The sequence below is a fragment of the Ammospiza caudacuta genome, chromosome 10 (genome assembly GCF_027887145.1).
Source record: "Ammospiza caudacuta isolate bAmmCau1 chromosome 10, bAmmCau1.pri, whole genome shotgun sequence".
In the NCBI taxonomy this organism is placed as follows: Eukaryota; Metazoa; Chordata; class Aves; order Passeriformes; family Passerellidae; genus Ammospiza; species Ammospiza caudacuta.
In genome coordinates this window covers 24,504,231-24,519,992 of record NC_080602.1, presented here as the reverse complement: position 1 = coordinate 24,519,992, position 15,762 = coordinate 24,504,231, and the positions used below count along the sequence as shown (strand labels likewise).

Below are 15,762 nucleotides of genomic sequence, written 5' to 3'. Positions count from 1 at the left end.
CCCAAAGGCCAGCAACAAGAGATGTTCTGCTCCTTGGGATGGAAAAATCCTGATACGCACAGAGGTGCAGCTTGTACAGCGTCAGTGAGGAATCAGATCTCAGCCTCTGATCAAGGAGCCTTGTCTGTGTCTCTGATTATGCTCATGAACTGGTTTGTAATGCCAAACACAAGTGCATTTTCCTTTAAGTCCATAAATATTCCTGAGCAAAGCTTTTGGAAAGCTTTTTTTTGGAAAAAAAAAACACTTGTAGGGGCTGTAATGATTCATGCTCCAGTGAAATGAATGTGCACAGTAGTCTGTTATGGGTGGAGTATTAGCCAAGTTGAAACTGTTTCTGAGTAAGTTGAGAGTCACAGTTTGGTTTTAAACCAGGTCCACATAAAATACAAATCCTTCAAGTCCAGCTTTGTCAGCATCTGCCTTTTCTTGCCAGTGTTTTTTTTTTCCTCTGGGCAGCTATTTTTGTTAGTTTTTGGCCTGTGTCACAAATTGCTGCAGTCTTTTGCCAAAGCCTTTTCGGGAAGCTTGAAGCTGATTGTTTTTGCTGCTTTTTGCTATTTGATGTATGCATTTAGAAAATAATTCCTCTTTCTGAAGTTCTGTGATTTCTATTTCATACCAGCCATGCTGTGGCTGATTCTATTCTCTCTCCTTTTTAGAGGAGCCCTGGATTTATTAGGCCCAAAACAGACTAAGATAAATATCTTCACTCAGAAGCTGTATTTCACAAGGTTGTTTTGCATATTTTCATAATTAATTTTTAAAAATTATAAGTTCTTTTTCCTTTTGCTGTCCTGGTCAGAACATTTAGTAGAGGCAGCTTTAAATACAGGAATTTTTATTGTGCTAGTCCTAGGAAAAAATTATTTTCCTTTGTGCCCACCATGTGATTCTGATTCCCTTTATTTCCATGCTCTGCAATTACCTGACCATTCTTTCCAGTATGATTTTTTCACTGGATAATTGAGATTCTCATATTGATGTTGTATTCAACTGTATTTCTCATTGGTGAATTTTTCATTATCTACAGCATGACAAAAAACATGCTTCAGTGGAGGCAAATAAGCCAGAAAAGGTCTGTGGAGCATGGCCCTTTCAAACATAAGTCTTCTGGGTGAATCACAGAAGTGGTGACCAAGGAGCAGTGAGTCTGTTCTATCTTTGCTACAGATTTAATGTGTCGTTATGCAAACTAAATTTTCAATGGACTTCAGTGATTCCAATTAACTATCTTGGCAATACTGTAATGTCATTTCCCTTTGCCAATTCCTAGGTGGCCTGTACAAAGTGAACTCGGTAATTTTGGTTCAGTTCCATGCTTCCATCCATCTTATGACCACCCTTAGCTGGATCTCTTTTAATAGTCCAGCTAAAGAGGCACAGATGGTCTCGAGCACCCTCCTTGCTCAGAGATGCAGTAACTACTGCAAGTCAAGGTTTTGAGACAATTTTGACCACTTCTGGCACTGGCCACCCTGCACCTGTTGTATAGATAAACAGAAGTCTCGTTCTTCAAGGCTATCACTTTTTGTGAGCATTAGACACCTTTATTAAAGCAAAATTTATTCATGACTGCACAGATCATCAACTTGGCCTCTCTGGAATGTGCCTATTCCTGTCCAATGACAGGCATGCAGCATTTACCACTGGGTATACTAAAGATTGATGAGATGTACTAAGCCACTAATGAGGCTGATAAGACACTTTGTCACGTGCCAAGATAAATGTCTCCAATTTTATCTATGTCAGCGGCTTCCATATCAGACAGCAGAGCAGTTAGACCTCACTAAATGGAGCTACTTAAAGGTACAATAGGAAACACAGTTCCCTCTTCCTGTACCTTCCTCTACAGGCAGCAACCTGAAACTGAAATATTTTGCAGAAAGCCTTCATATTGATACTTGGGGTTTGGGATCTGTTTTATGCTGTTTAAAGTATTTATTTCATGCTCTGTGTGGAAACCTCAGAAAGAATGTGTTCTGTGTGGTGATGTAGGATTAATTACCACGGTTACTGACACTTGTTTCTTGTGCAGTGAGACCATGTAATTCCCTGAAAGTTTTTCCTTTCTTATTTACTGAGGACTAATAATTACTGAAAATGGACTTTACCACCTTCACATAAATGCCAGGAGACTGTAGAAGATTCATGATGCAAATAAATCAACAAGAAAGTTGGAGGATGCAGTGAGCCAGGAGTGTCTTAGTGCTTTTAAGAACAAACCAGAACAAAATCCCTTTTTTATAGACCTTTTTTTTTCCCCCTACTGTTATGTATTACTGTCTCTGTAACACACATGAGCTGCCCAGCTGCAGACCAAGCTGTCTGCAGTATGAAAAACAAAAGAGTCAGATTGTCAAAGCTTGTCCCTTCCCTCCTGACAAATCTTAGTAGTAAAATCTGGAGTGATGTGAATCAAACCAGCCTTAACCAAACGGAGTCCTCTGAGAAGGCTGTAAAACATACAGGTGTATCAGGAGTAGGTGCGTTGTTGGCTTCTCATTCATCCTTTAGAAATGCTCCACAAGTCACAGTTTGGGAACACCTGACTGCAAAAACTCTTAAGCAGATGTGGATTAAGCAAAAAAGCATCCTTGTCTCTATCTCTGCTTTTTTCCTACACTAGAGCCTTAGAGATGGTCCTTGGAAATGGCTTTCTGAGCTCAAATTCATTTCATACCTTTCTTCATACAAGCCTTTGGAAATGTCTTTTGATATTGGTGGCCCAGGTACTATCCTGTAGAAAGAGATCCTGAAAAACATAACAGGATTTGATTTTTTTCATCAATTACATCAATTTCTTTTAGGAAAAAAAAAATTGTTGTCGAATTTAACCTGACAGACAATTAGCTGAAATCTTGTTGAATAATTGCTTTTGTCTCCTTCTGTTTGCTAGAAATAATATTTTTAATGTGCATTTCTGAGGCGGATTGAAGGTTCTGGCTGTAATGAAAATGAAATGACTACGTACCAGTCCAGACATGAATTCATTTAATTTTACTGAAGCCAGAACCTTTGTTCGCCTTCTCACATACAAACTCACACAATGGGTTGACCTTGGGTTCTGCTCTGCAGAAATATTCCCCACCCTTTACACAAGTGCTCAGGCCTGTCCAAACATGTGTGTGCCAAGCCAAGTTGTTCAGCAGGGAAACAGTCAGTGTGCACAACCTTGTTTTGTTTGGGTCTGTTGGATGTGGGGACCGGATTGTGTTTTTTTTTCTGGTTTGTGGCTCTTTGGGAATGCTAATGGCTGTCTGCTTTCCTGCCCTTGTAATATCTGTTTGCCATTTTACTGGCTCCTAAGTTGGTCATTTGGCACTCGTGACCTAACCAAGCAGATCAAAGGCTTTCAGAGGGCAGGCTGCATGAATGTTTCCCTCTCCATCACCAATGCCCTTATTTTCTCTGTCTCCTCCCTCACCTCAAAACTTTGTCTGTGTGTTCCAACCAAATGTGTGAGAGCCCAGTGGCCACCTCCGGGCCACCATTAGCTAACAGTAACCTTGTGCTATTTGATGGGAAACAGGGACAAAGTGGCCTTTGTTCCAAAGGTTGGTTTGTTTGTTTATTTCAAATGCCTGTGGGCTGTGACTCTCCTAATGTGTTTCCCAGGGACAAGGTGAAGAATGGCTTCATGGTTTCTTTATTTACAGTGCCTTTAGACATGACAAGTTTTTGTCATCTTCTCAACACAAAATTAGGAGCTCAGACATAAATCACTCAGCTCCTGGGATTGCTGCACAGCACTCTCCTCAGGATTTATAGGAGACAGACTATATGAGATAATAATATACTTAAAAGAACACTTGCAACATGCAGGGATTCTTAAAGACCTCATGAGAAAAACTTTATCCCTTAGAACGTATGGTGCAATTCTGCTGGAATTTGACATCTCTGTTGGGTTGGCAGCTAACAATGGGACCGGGGGTATACTCAATTTTTTGGCTCATGACAAAAAGAGTAACTACCCATCATGTGTTACAAATATTGAAAGGTTATAAACACCACCACAACCCACCCTCATCCAACAATGTGCTGGAACATGTGTTTGAAGTTAAGCATGCACTTTGCTTAAGCAGGAGTGAACCAAGCTTAATCAAGATGTGAATGGGTGGTTATGTAGCTACACACTTTTGTTGTATGGCTCAGTCTGTGAGACGTGGATTCTTGCTAAATGGTGAGCTTGACAAAGCAGGGTCTAGAATTAAAAATAGTCATGTATGCTGTGCTGGATTGGCATCCTAGAAAAGAGAGTAGTAAAAGTCAGGCCTGTCCAGTATCAGTGAAAGGTGCTGGGCACCAACTGGAGGAGCAGAAATAGATCCCAGTTTAAGACAGTTGTGGGAATGTGAAAAAAAAAAATAAAAATAAAAGGATCTGTTAAGTAGAAGTCTTTTATTGGAATTTAGGAACAGGCATTCAACAGAACATTGATAAAACTGTGAAATAGGTCTTAGTGAAGTGATGAAAGCTTCATGTCTCAGAACTCTGAAAACTAGACTGAGTCAGGTCCACTAGGAAGTAGTAAGAAAGATAAAATGAGAAGTCTTGATGAGACTTAAGCAACAAAGTATGAAAATCTAACCATTTTCTGTTATAAAGGTCTGGATGCCCATTTTTATTTAACCTGCCATGTGCTCAAAAGCAGCATAAAATCTTCATAAATATTTTCTAGAAATTAAAATAAATCCATGAGGTTTTTCTATGGAGACCCTCTCCTATATGTAGGTGGTTGGGGAACCGATGTTGGTTATTAATTTCAGAACAGAGTGTTCATGCTGTAAAGTAGTTTGAAGTTCTATTTTTAGGGTATTCTGCATGCAGCAATAGGACTCTAGGTTGATTAGGGTGAACATCAAAATTTTGGATGCTGAATGTCTGTTCTTAATCAATTCTCTCTTGACTCCAGTTTGAGTTTGTGATGTGTGATTGCAAAATAAATCCCTTCATTCTGTGTTTTGGGGTAATTTTGGACAATTTTCACTGAGAACTAGTTTTAATAGTTTGGAGGCTTATGCTTGAGTCTGTATTTTGTCCACATGTAGAGCATTATGTCATGACCCCATGATTTCAGTTAACTGACTTAATGTGTTTGTTAGCAAGGACTGTCCTTGAGTGAAACCCCTGGTTTAACACTGATAGTGGCAGTTCAGGTGATGGAATAGAAGCACCTACATGTGTGATAAATTATCACTCAGTAGAAATGGAGTGACTTACAAAGGAGCTCTAACAGTGCTTTTTTAAAATGCACAACTCAGTTGTTTTTTTAAGGGAGTATACTGACATTACATTCAGAATATTTATATCTGTTTGGTTTTAGACCAAAGAGATATAAATCTTAAATCTTTGCAGTGAGCTTTCCTATATACATTGCCTGTGTACCAAGATAGCGTGATGAAGAATCAGACTCTGGAAAAGACTCTGGTGAGACCTGTCAGCCACGTTAGGCAGGTCCTCTCCATTTCATGGAAAAATCATCCTCCTGGAAAGTGTTTTACTGTCTGTGCAAATACACTTCAGCTGGGATCATCCTCACAGCCTGTGGAAAGGTACCAGGGTGGTGTATGTGGCTGAAATCACACAGCAGTTAGTGCAGCAATACCAATTTTGTTTGTAAATGGATGTGTTTTTCCCTGTCTGTTTTCAGGGAGCCTGTGTGGTGGTACAACCAGTCAGTGTTACCTGCTGCCAGTTTTGGATACTATATTTGTCCAGAGAAAGTACAGAAGAGGTGGCCTAGGGATGAAAATGTTGCATGATTTCTGTCAGTCTTTCCTGGCTGAGGATGCCTTGGGGATCAGCTGCCCTATTTCTGCTGCCATGTATCAAGGTAAATCCTTTGATGTGGACACGTTAGGTAAGGGTCATGTATAATGTATAATTTTCAATATGGTCTTGGGAAGATTGTCCTCACTGTGTAAGAGTTCAGTGCCCTTGTCTGAACTGAACTGTTGTTTGCCTGCAAATGGTTCTTTTCTGGAGCCATCTGGAATTTCCTGTGGAAAGGTAGGCCGATATTTATGTAAGACAACAAGAAGCACAAAACTCATGGTGCCTGTTTGACAGTTTGTGTTCCTAGAACTGCTCTCTCTCAGAACTATGTCATTGCCCTAGACAGGGACTTAGACATTTTATTTGACACCACAGGGAAAAGACTCATAAGATCTTGACAAGCCCATACTGTGCACATAATGCTCTGGTAGATCTTGCGTGTTTAAGAAATTACATTTAATAATCCAAATACCCAGGCTCTACTCAGTCATACAGTTACATCAGTACTTGTTTTGTATCAACTGTCTTTGAACATTTGTCACTTTTAAAAGATCACAAAGTAGTCATATATCTTCTCTGTCTTCAGGTCAAAACTCTGGTTTTGGTAGTAAAATTCAGAAAAAAATCCGTGCTCACGTTATTTATAAAAGTGTCTTCTTTAGAAAAGTACTTTTTTCTGAGGTTGCTCTCTGTGTGGTGCAGTCTTCACCATCATTTTTGGGGAGATGTTTTGATTGACTTACAGCTTTCCAGTTATTTTCTACTAAGTGTCAACAAAATTTTGGCCCCATTTGCTCTCTCTCTTGGTTATTATGTGCCCTTGAATGTATTCAAAAGCACCCGAGCAGGTACTGCTACTTCTGATTTCAGGAGGGAATAGTATTGACAGCATTCCTTCTCTTTTCCCAATAATATCCATTTTTCCTTTGGCAGACCTCAGGGCTTTAGAAAGCATGGAGGAGAAAGCTGCATTTCTTATGTGTTAACACTAGCAATATGTTGGAAGACTCTGCTTTTGTCTCAATTAAGTTTAGAGCTAGTAGTGAATAAATTTGACTTGCATCATGTTTTAATTAGGTTTACTTTTATAAAAATACCAATACTCTTAGTTAAATTTTGAGCGTATTGAAGTCACTGTCTGTTTTTAATTTCATTTGAACCACATTTTCATGCTTTGACAAATGAATGCAACCTTTAAATCTCTGTACTGAAATCTCTGAAGCTGTGGACAGTTTATTTAACATGGACATGATATTTAAGCTGCTGTAGAGGCGTAGAAGGATGGAAAAAGCTGTGTGGCAGATACCTGGATTCTGGTATATATGTTAGTTTTAGTAGCTTTTATTGGAATGAATAATTTGGTCTGTATATCCTTGGATAAAATTAATGTCTGTGATCTGGTCATTAGTGTAAGGCAAATGTTTACATACCAGAATTAGAGTTTTTGTTTCGACATCCCATTGTTAAACTCAACTGAATGTTGAAGATAAATGACCCATTCTGTAGTATGATGAACTACAATGGACAGAGAATGACAGTAATTTCGTTGTTTACAGATCCCTATCTTAGAGCAGTTGATGCAACTGATAAGATAGTGGTTAAGGGAAGTTGAAAAATGCCCTGTAAATGTTTTGAACTGTGTGTTCTACAGCGTGGGGCTCCTCTTGACACTGCACACATCCTAAGGATACCATTAAATAGAACATACTTCAGTTTGATAACATAAGCAGACCTAAATTTTTGGATGGTCAGTGTGTACTGACAGTCGTAGGAATCTGTGGCAATATGGTTTTTAAAGGTGATTGTACACCTGTCACATGTATCCTGTAATTTTTCCCTTGGTTCTTCCCATTTCTTCTTTTCCACATCCAAAGAAATAAATGAAGATAACAATGGGGCCTAGGGTAGCAGTAGTGAAAAGGAGGGTGACTTTGTCCCAAAACCAAACTGAAGCAGAGCTTTTCTTTATAAACAGAAATTGAAGTAGCATTCTGAATGGCCAAAGCTGGGAGATAGAGGAGCCCCTCTCCTTTCGGAGTAGTGAGGGTAAAAAACCCCACACTGCTGTGAAACCCACTGATTGTCTGGGCATTGTTCTGTGCTGCAGTGTCAGTAGAAGGTGCTCAGCAAATCATTTCATGTCTTATTTCTGCACTGACAAGGAAATAATCTAGATTGAAGCAGATGGTAGGATGCGCTCATGAGTGTTTAGGCCATTTCAAATAGACTTTTCCTAAAAGTCCCAGCTAAAACAAAGAGGAGGAAGATGAGAAGGGAGAAGAAAGATTTCTAAAGGAACTAATGAAAGTAGGTCTGAGAGAATTTCTGAGATAGAACATGCTCCCTCTTCCAATATACTTTTCACTCATTCATACTTTTACCCCTTGGTTTCTTCTTTCAGTAATCCAGAAATTCCTGCAGGCTCATCCTGAGGAGCAGAAGCGACTGTGGGAAGTGGAAGCACCAGGAGATTGGAGCCAGCGACTGAATATCTGGTTAAAAATTCAGATGGAGTCATCCCCTTCAGGAAGTGAGTTAAAACAAGCAGTGTGAACTTGTCTGTGTTATAGTTCTATAAAGATGAGAAATGTAACCAAGGGTTAGGTAGTGATCATGGAGAGGTGATGTCTCTGTTGTTTGCACATGGAGGCACTACTGAGTGTGCAGGCCAGTTTCCTCATCTTTTCACAGTAAACAGGACAATTCTTAGAAATTATGAGGTAATGAAATGGAACCGCAGAGCATCTGAGAGATCCTGAACAAAGCACAGCCTTGGCATAAAAAGGCTGGAACTCCTGTTGCAGTGTGCTTAGAGCAGGGTAGAAGTTAGCCCAAAAAATCCCTGTTGCACAACACATTGTCTGGGTTATAGACAGGGGTTTGTTTCTCTGAAATTGTTTATAAAGAAAAAATTTGTATGGCCAGTGGGCAGTGTGTTTAATTACCTTCAGTTGCTGCCAATACCATTCTTGGATGGAAACACAAAGGTTTTCATTATGGGTTTTGGAAGATTCCAAGTACTCTCCTACAGGGTAAATCCTTTTTGCTTGGGAGCATTTTCTGCCTACTTCACAAAAGATAGCGACAGAATGGGGAAACCTTTTCATGGTTCATATGGGAATCTTGTTGATGTAATCTGTTCAGGTGGCTGGAGGACCCAGGCAGGCCCCTCTGCTGCATGCCCACAAGCTGTGATAAGCACTGGGTTCCAAAAAAAGGGCACACATTGTCTCTTTCTGGAAGTGCAGCAAATTTCTCCCATGCCTTCCCACATCCATCCTGCTCTGTTTTGGCTCGGGAACCTTCTGTTGAGACACCACGTTTCATCTTGTCTGCAGCACCCACAGGAGAGTTCAGTCAGACTTTAGCCCTAGGCTGGGTTCCTCTGAAGCCATTATATCTGTGTTCCTTGTGCTTTAAACCAGCTAAACCTTTAATCTTGCTAAGTGAAGTTTATTAATGGCAACTGAACAGAACTACGATCAGATCAAAACTGAGCAGATCTTGGGGGAGAAGATGCTTTCTTTTTTCTTTCTTCTTTTTGCCATCTTCTAGAAAAACAAATAGATGAATGACCCAAAGAATGGGGAAATATCATTCCACCAGAATTGCTGTCAGTAAAAAATACACATGAGGCTGGGGAACTGCAGCTTTCCACTACCTAAAGAGGGACAGTAAGAAAGGTGGGGATAAAGATTTTAGCTGGACCTGTTGCAACAAGACATGGGATAATGATTTTAAACTAGCAGAGGATAGATTTAGGCTAGATATAAGGAAATAAATTTTTGCTATGAGGGTGTTGAGACCCTGGTACAGGGTGCCCAGAGAAGCTGTGACAGCCCCATCACTGGAAGTGTCCAAGGTCAGGTTGGATGGGGCTTGGAGCAACGTGGTCTTGTAGAAGATGTCCCTGCTTGTTGCTGGGGATTGGATTAGATGACCTTTAAAAGTCTCTTCCAATCCAAACTATTCTATGATGCTATGATTCTATCTTTAGGGATGTCTCTTGGGAATAAGGTCTTCATTCCTACTTTCTCTGTTATGCAGAAAGCAAAACACAATGTAATTCAATATTGTCAGCTCCAATCAGGATCTATGGCAACAACTGTGAAAATAGACAAGTCTTATTCTGCTCTGATTTCTTAGATTCCTGTTGACATTTGCAATGCTGTTCAATGCTGTGTTTTGGAACAAAATTACTGAGAAGAAAAATTGAATATTTTGTTCATATTATGGATTTTTTTCCCCACACCAGTACTCAGGATTGAATACCATTTATGTTCTTGTAGGAATTCTGCAGTCATGCATATTCCAAAACAGGTTTCTGTAATCTTGAGGTCAGAATATTCAATTTTGCAAGGTGGTGTGGCTGCATCTAGTGGCAGTTCATATAAACTGCAGCCCTCTGTTGAGGCTGATACTTCAATTTGGATGTGCACAGATTCATAGGCATGTACACACACACATTCCTGTCTGCATATATATCTATAAAAATCAAGCTTTTTAGCATGTTATCACACACAGCTGCAGTCATTCATTCTGAATTAATTCTTATTGTTTGAAAAATGTAGGAGATTTAGTTTCATCAAATAGTCTCAGCAACAGGAACATAATGACATTTCTCTTCTGGGGCTGATTGGAGGAACAGAAATCATTTCACATGGTTTGGTCGTGGTTGTTAAATCTACCAGGCAGTGAACAGAGCTGTTTGGAAGTAGTTTAGTAATATGCATAAAGCATGTAAATGTGGAGCTAATGCAGAACCAAGCAGGCTGAGAAGAATTAAAGTAAATTTCAAGTGATTGCATATAATTCTTTATCAGAATTGGTCAGAGTACCCATATTTTCTGGAGAAAGGGATATGGGTTTTCTAGGTGTAGGAGGAGAACAGATTATCTATTTAGCAGCACTTTCTAGATCCACAGACAGTTTGTTTCTAGTATAGTTGTTCACCTTAGGGTTTTGTGGTAGTGTCATGGGGCCATCTGATTTGGTTAATTAACAAAAACAAGACAAGAGGGATTGTGGGTGAGAGGTGGCTTTTTCTGGTGGTTTTTTAAATGGAAATAGCTGTGCAAATATGATAATATTTTTCCTTTTTAATCTCTTTCTGTGGCAAAATATTCTCCCAACTTCTCCAGAAGCTGAAGTGGGCTCTTGTATGGAGAAGATTCCAACTACTAAACCCAGACAATTAGACCAGATGAATAAGGTACAGTAACTAATATGCCATTTTATGACCTTGTTTTCCCTTGGTGCCTTTCTCCCTTTCTAAACAGTAATGTACCTGTGACAGTAAAATGAAACAAAGGAAAACACCTTACAATCAACAACAGCAATAATGTAAAAATCATCACTGACTCTTCTGTCTTATCTATGGAAGATAAAACAGCAGAGATTGTAACAAGCAATACAATCTTAGACAAAATCAAGGATGAACACACTGTATCTTCTTTATTCACAAACAGGTGTTTGTCATTGTTTCATCACAGCTGTTTTATTGCAGTTGTTTTATCTCTTAAAAGAAAACAACTATATATCTTACAACATAGAAAAGTAGTATTTAACCGTCTTAGATTGCACTGCAAGATGTAACCAGGTGTATTCTATCAACATCTGTTAAAACCAGGTGGGGCAGTTTTTCTTTATCTCTTCCATGACCCATCCTCCCTCCAGGAGATATCTTCTGTTAATGGCCCATTTAGCCTCCCCACATGACTGATAAGATTACACCATCCCATTGGGAGATGCTCTGCCCAGGGGGAGGAGCCAAGCATTCCCACCTGGATATAATCTGAGCCCTGGAGTACCACAGGCAGCCTTTTTCCACTGGATTCCCATAGGAAGACTGGACACTTCTACGCCACCACTGGATCTTCAGAGGGAAACTCCACCCTTCTACAGGATCAGTGCTACAACAGAACCACTCCTGTCACTCCTGGAGAGCTGCAGCCACCCTTATTTGGACTGCTCCCAGCACCCTGACCCACAGGGTGTCAGGTTGTATTCTGCCTTTGTCTGCTTGAGCAGTAATATTTTTTTTTTGTGAGCAAATTATTTCCAAACTTTAAAGAACTGCTGCAGTTAAGGTTATAGGATCTAGTTAAGAACTTAAAATTAATTGCTGCAAATAATCTTGGGAGAAGAGGAGAGCTATGGGCCAGGGCAGCAAGATGGCCTCTATGGAGCCTGGGAAGCAGCACATCCCCAAAGTGGCAAAGGTGAAAAACAAGGCACCTGCTGAAGTTCAGATCACAGCAGAGCAGCTTCTGAGAGAGGCAAAGGAGAGGGAACTTGAGCTTCTCCCACCACCTCCGCAGCAGATGATCACAGATGTTGAAGAGCTAAATGATTATAAACTCCAGAAGAGGAAGGCTTTTGAAGATAACATAAGAAAGAACAGGACTGTTATCAGTAACTGGATAAAGTATGCACAATGGGAGGAAAGCCTGAAGGAAATCCAGAGAGCCCGTTCCATTTATGAGCGTGCCCTGGATGTGGACTACAGGAGTGTCACCTTCTGGCTGAAATATGCTGAGATGGAGATGAAGAACCGCCAGGTCAACCACGCCAGGAACATCTGGGACCGGGCCATCACCACCCTGCCCAGGGTGGACCAGTTTTGGTACAAGTACACGTACATGGAGGAGATGCTGGGGAACATTGCTGGGTCACGCCAGGTGTTTGAACGGTGGATGGAGTGGCAGCCAGAGGAGCAAGCCTGGCATTCCTACATCAACTTCGAGCTCAGATACAAAGAGGTGGACAGAGCACGAAGCATTTATGAGAGATTTGTCCTTGTTCACCCCAGTGTAAAGAACTGGATCAAGTATGCCCACTTTGAGGAGAAGCACAGCTACTTAGCCCATGCCAGGAAGGTGTATGAGAGGGCGGTGGAGTTCTTTGGGGAGGAGCACATGGATGAGCATTTGTTTGTGGCATTTGCCAAGTTTGAGGAGAACCAGAAAGAATTTGAAAGAGTGAGGGTTATCTACAAGTATGCCTTGGATAGAATTCCAAAGCAGGATGCCCAGGATCTCCTCAAGAATTACACCATCTTTGAGAAGAAATTTGGAGACAGGAGGGGAATTGAGGACATCATTGTCAGCAAGAGGAGATTCCAGTATGAGGAGGAGGTGAAGGCAAACCCCCACAACTACGACACATGGTTCGACTACCTGCGGCTGGTGGAGAGCGACATGGACGCCGAGACCGTGCGGGAGGTGTACGAGAGAGCCATTGCCAACGTGCCCCCCATCCAAGAGAAACGCCACTGGAAGAGGTATATCTACCTCTGGATTAACTATGCACTCTATGAGGAGCTGGAGGCAAAGGATGCAGAGAGAACCAGACAGGTGTACCAGGCATGCCTTGAGCTCCTGCCCCACGAGAAGTTTACACTTGCCAAGATGTGGCTGCTGTATGCACAGTTTGAAATTCGCCAGAAAAACCTCCTGCTTGCCAGAAGGGCTTTGGGGACATCCATAGGTAAATGTCCAAAAAACAAGCTGTTTAAAGGTTACATTGAGCTGGAGTTACAGCTGCGGGAATTTGACCGTTGCCGAAAGTTGTATGAAAAATTCCTGGAGTTTGCACCAGAAAACTGCACGTCCTGGATTAAGTTTGCTGAGCTAGAAACCATCCTTGGGGACATTGACCGTGCCAGGGCCATCTACGAGCTGGCTATTGGCCAGCCCCGGCTGGACATGCCGGAGGTGCTTTGGAAATCCTACATTGACTTTGAGATGGAGCAAGAGGAGTATGAGAGGACCAGGAGGCTTTACCGGCGGCTGCTGCAGCGCACACAGCACAGCCAGGTGTGGATCAGCCTGGCCCAGTTTGAGCTGTTGGTGGGGCAGGAGGAGCGGCTGCAGCGCTGCCGGCGCATCTACGAGGAGGCCAACGAGGCCATGCGCAGCTGCAAGGACAAGGAGGAGAGGGTCGTGCTACTCGAGTCCTGGAGGAGCTTTGAGGAGGAGCATGGCACCCCTGCCACTAAGGAGAGGATAGACAAACTGATGCCTGAGAGAATAAAGAAGAGGAGAAAGCTGCAGGCTGAAGATGGGTCTGATGCTGGATGGGAGGAGTACTATGATTATATTTTCCCAGAAGATGCTGCCAATCAGCCCAACCTCAAACTCCTGGCTATGGCAAAGCTCTGGAAGAAGCAGCAGCTGGAGAGCAAAGTGGCAGGCATGGATCCTGACAAGGACATTGATGAAAGCCAGACTTAATACCTTGTTTTTTCCCACCCCTTTCCTGGGCCATGGTATAGTATTTTCATTAGTGATAAGTAAATGTATTTAGAGAGGCTTTTGTTTTTTGGTTTTTTGGTTTTTGTTTTGTTTTGTTTACTAAAAACCACAAAAAAAAAAAAAACTAACCCCCGCCCCCCCCCCCAAAAAAAAACCCCAGAACTGCGGTGGCCAAGCTATACCAAGGCTTGAGTCCTGCATTTTGGCCCCAATAACCCTGCAATGCTATAGGCTGGGGATGGTGTGGATGGGCAGTGCCCAAGCAGAAAGGGACCTGGGGGTACTGGTCAACAGCTGACTGAATACGAGCCAGCAGAGTGCCCTGGCGGCCAAGAAGGCCAATGGCTCCTGGCCTGTACCAGGAATGGTGTGGCCAGCAGGAGCAGGGAGGTCATTCTGCCCCTGTGCTTGACACTGGTGAGGGCACACCTTGAGTGCTGTGTCCAGTTCTGGGCCCCTCAGTTTGGGAAGGACTTTGAGACACTCAACCACGTCCAGAGGGGGGCAACAAGGCTGGAGAGGGGCTGGGAACACAAACCCTGTGAGGAACAACTGAGGGAGCTGGGGTAGTTCAGCCTGGAGAAAAGGAGACTCAGGGGTGACCTTATCACTCTCTACAACTTCCTGAAAGGTGGCTGTGGTCAGGTGGGGTTGGTCTCTTTCTCCAAACATCAACTGACAGGACCAGAGGACACAGGTTCGAGCTCCACCAAGGGGAATAAAGGTTGGATATTTGGAAAAAGTTTTTAACAGAAAGAGTGATAAAGTTCTGGAATGGCCTGCATGGGGAGGTGGTGGAGTCGCCATACGTGGATATGTTTAAAAAAAGGCTGGATGTGTTACTCTGTTGCAGCTTGAATTGCTGCTAGTAAAGTCCAGGGTAAAGAAGCCAAAAAAGGCTTTTGCATAGTATCCATAGATGTTTAATTCAGCTGCGTGGTGAGATGTTCTCCTCTCCGACACACACTCCCCCCCAAGGTCCCGCTCTCCCCCCCACAGGCCTCCTGGCTGACCTTGGTCTCCAGGGAGTATCAAGGTGAGGCCCAATCAGGGAAAAGGGAGGGAGAGCCTCAGGAGCACCTATGTTCAGGCATAGGAACAGGGGAAGGAGCCAATGGGGTGTAACCTAGGAGAAGCTACTCCAGGGTCTCCACAGCACTCAGTGCCATGGTTTAGTTGAGGTGTGGGGGCTGGGTTGGACTTGATCTTGAAGGTCTCTTCCAGCCTAGTGAGTCTGTGAATTCTGTGTTTGCATATGGAAGGACTTTCTGAACTCCACTTGTGATCTTTTCTGTGCAGGAGCTTGAGTGTGGCTTCAGAATGAATAGGCCTAACTCTTTATTGTCCTAATTATTTTATCTCAGTGCTGAGCTGCAGATCTGGCCATGTTTAGCTTTTTTTAGCACTTAGGCCTAAACAGACAGTGAGGTTTAGATGAAGCCTAAGCCATGTATCTGAGAAAACAAATCACAGGAATGAAGCTTTTTCAAGTTATAAAGAAAACGGCGAGATGAGTGGAAGCAAAACAGAGAGCTGCAGGGGTTGTTTCCCCAGCACATTTTGGTTGCCACACAATTAAATCACTTTGTTTCCCTCAGCCCTGGGTGTCCCAGGGGAGCTGTGATGGCTCCAGCCCCTGTGGTGCACGCTCTTGTTGTGTGCTGTGGCCACGGCTCCAGAACCCACCCAACCAGATCAAGACTCCCTGTGCTCCCAGTTTTCCTTATGC

At 42.4% G+C, this 15,762-nt stretch overlaps 2 protein-coding genes across 2 annotated transcripts in view; both read left to right on the top strand.

The window, feature by feature from the left end:
• LOC131561722 (protein FAM169B-like) overlaps nucleotides 1–15,762 on the top strand; it is a 39,574-nt gene that overhangs the window by 23,295 nt on the left and 517 nt on the right. Inside the window, exons 6-8 of the mRNA XM_058811094.1 lie at nucleotides 5,654–5,836; nucleotides 8,180–8,308; nucleotides 10,920–10,990. Of these exons, the coding sequence (XP_058667077.1) occupies nucleotides 5,654–5,836; nucleotides 8,180–8,308; nucleotides 10,920–10,990 (383 nt within the window). The remainder of the gene's footprint in view (nucleotides 1–5,653; nucleotides 5,837–8,179; nucleotides 8,309–10,919; nucleotides 10,991–15,762) is intronic.
• LOC131562039 (crooked neck-like protein 1) lies at nucleotides 11,952–14,012 on the top strand. Its single transcript, XM_058811595.1, has one exon. It carries the CDS (start codon nucleotides 11,952–11,954, stop codon nucleotides 14,010–14,012), a length of 2,061 nt encoding a protein of 686 aa, XP_058667578.1.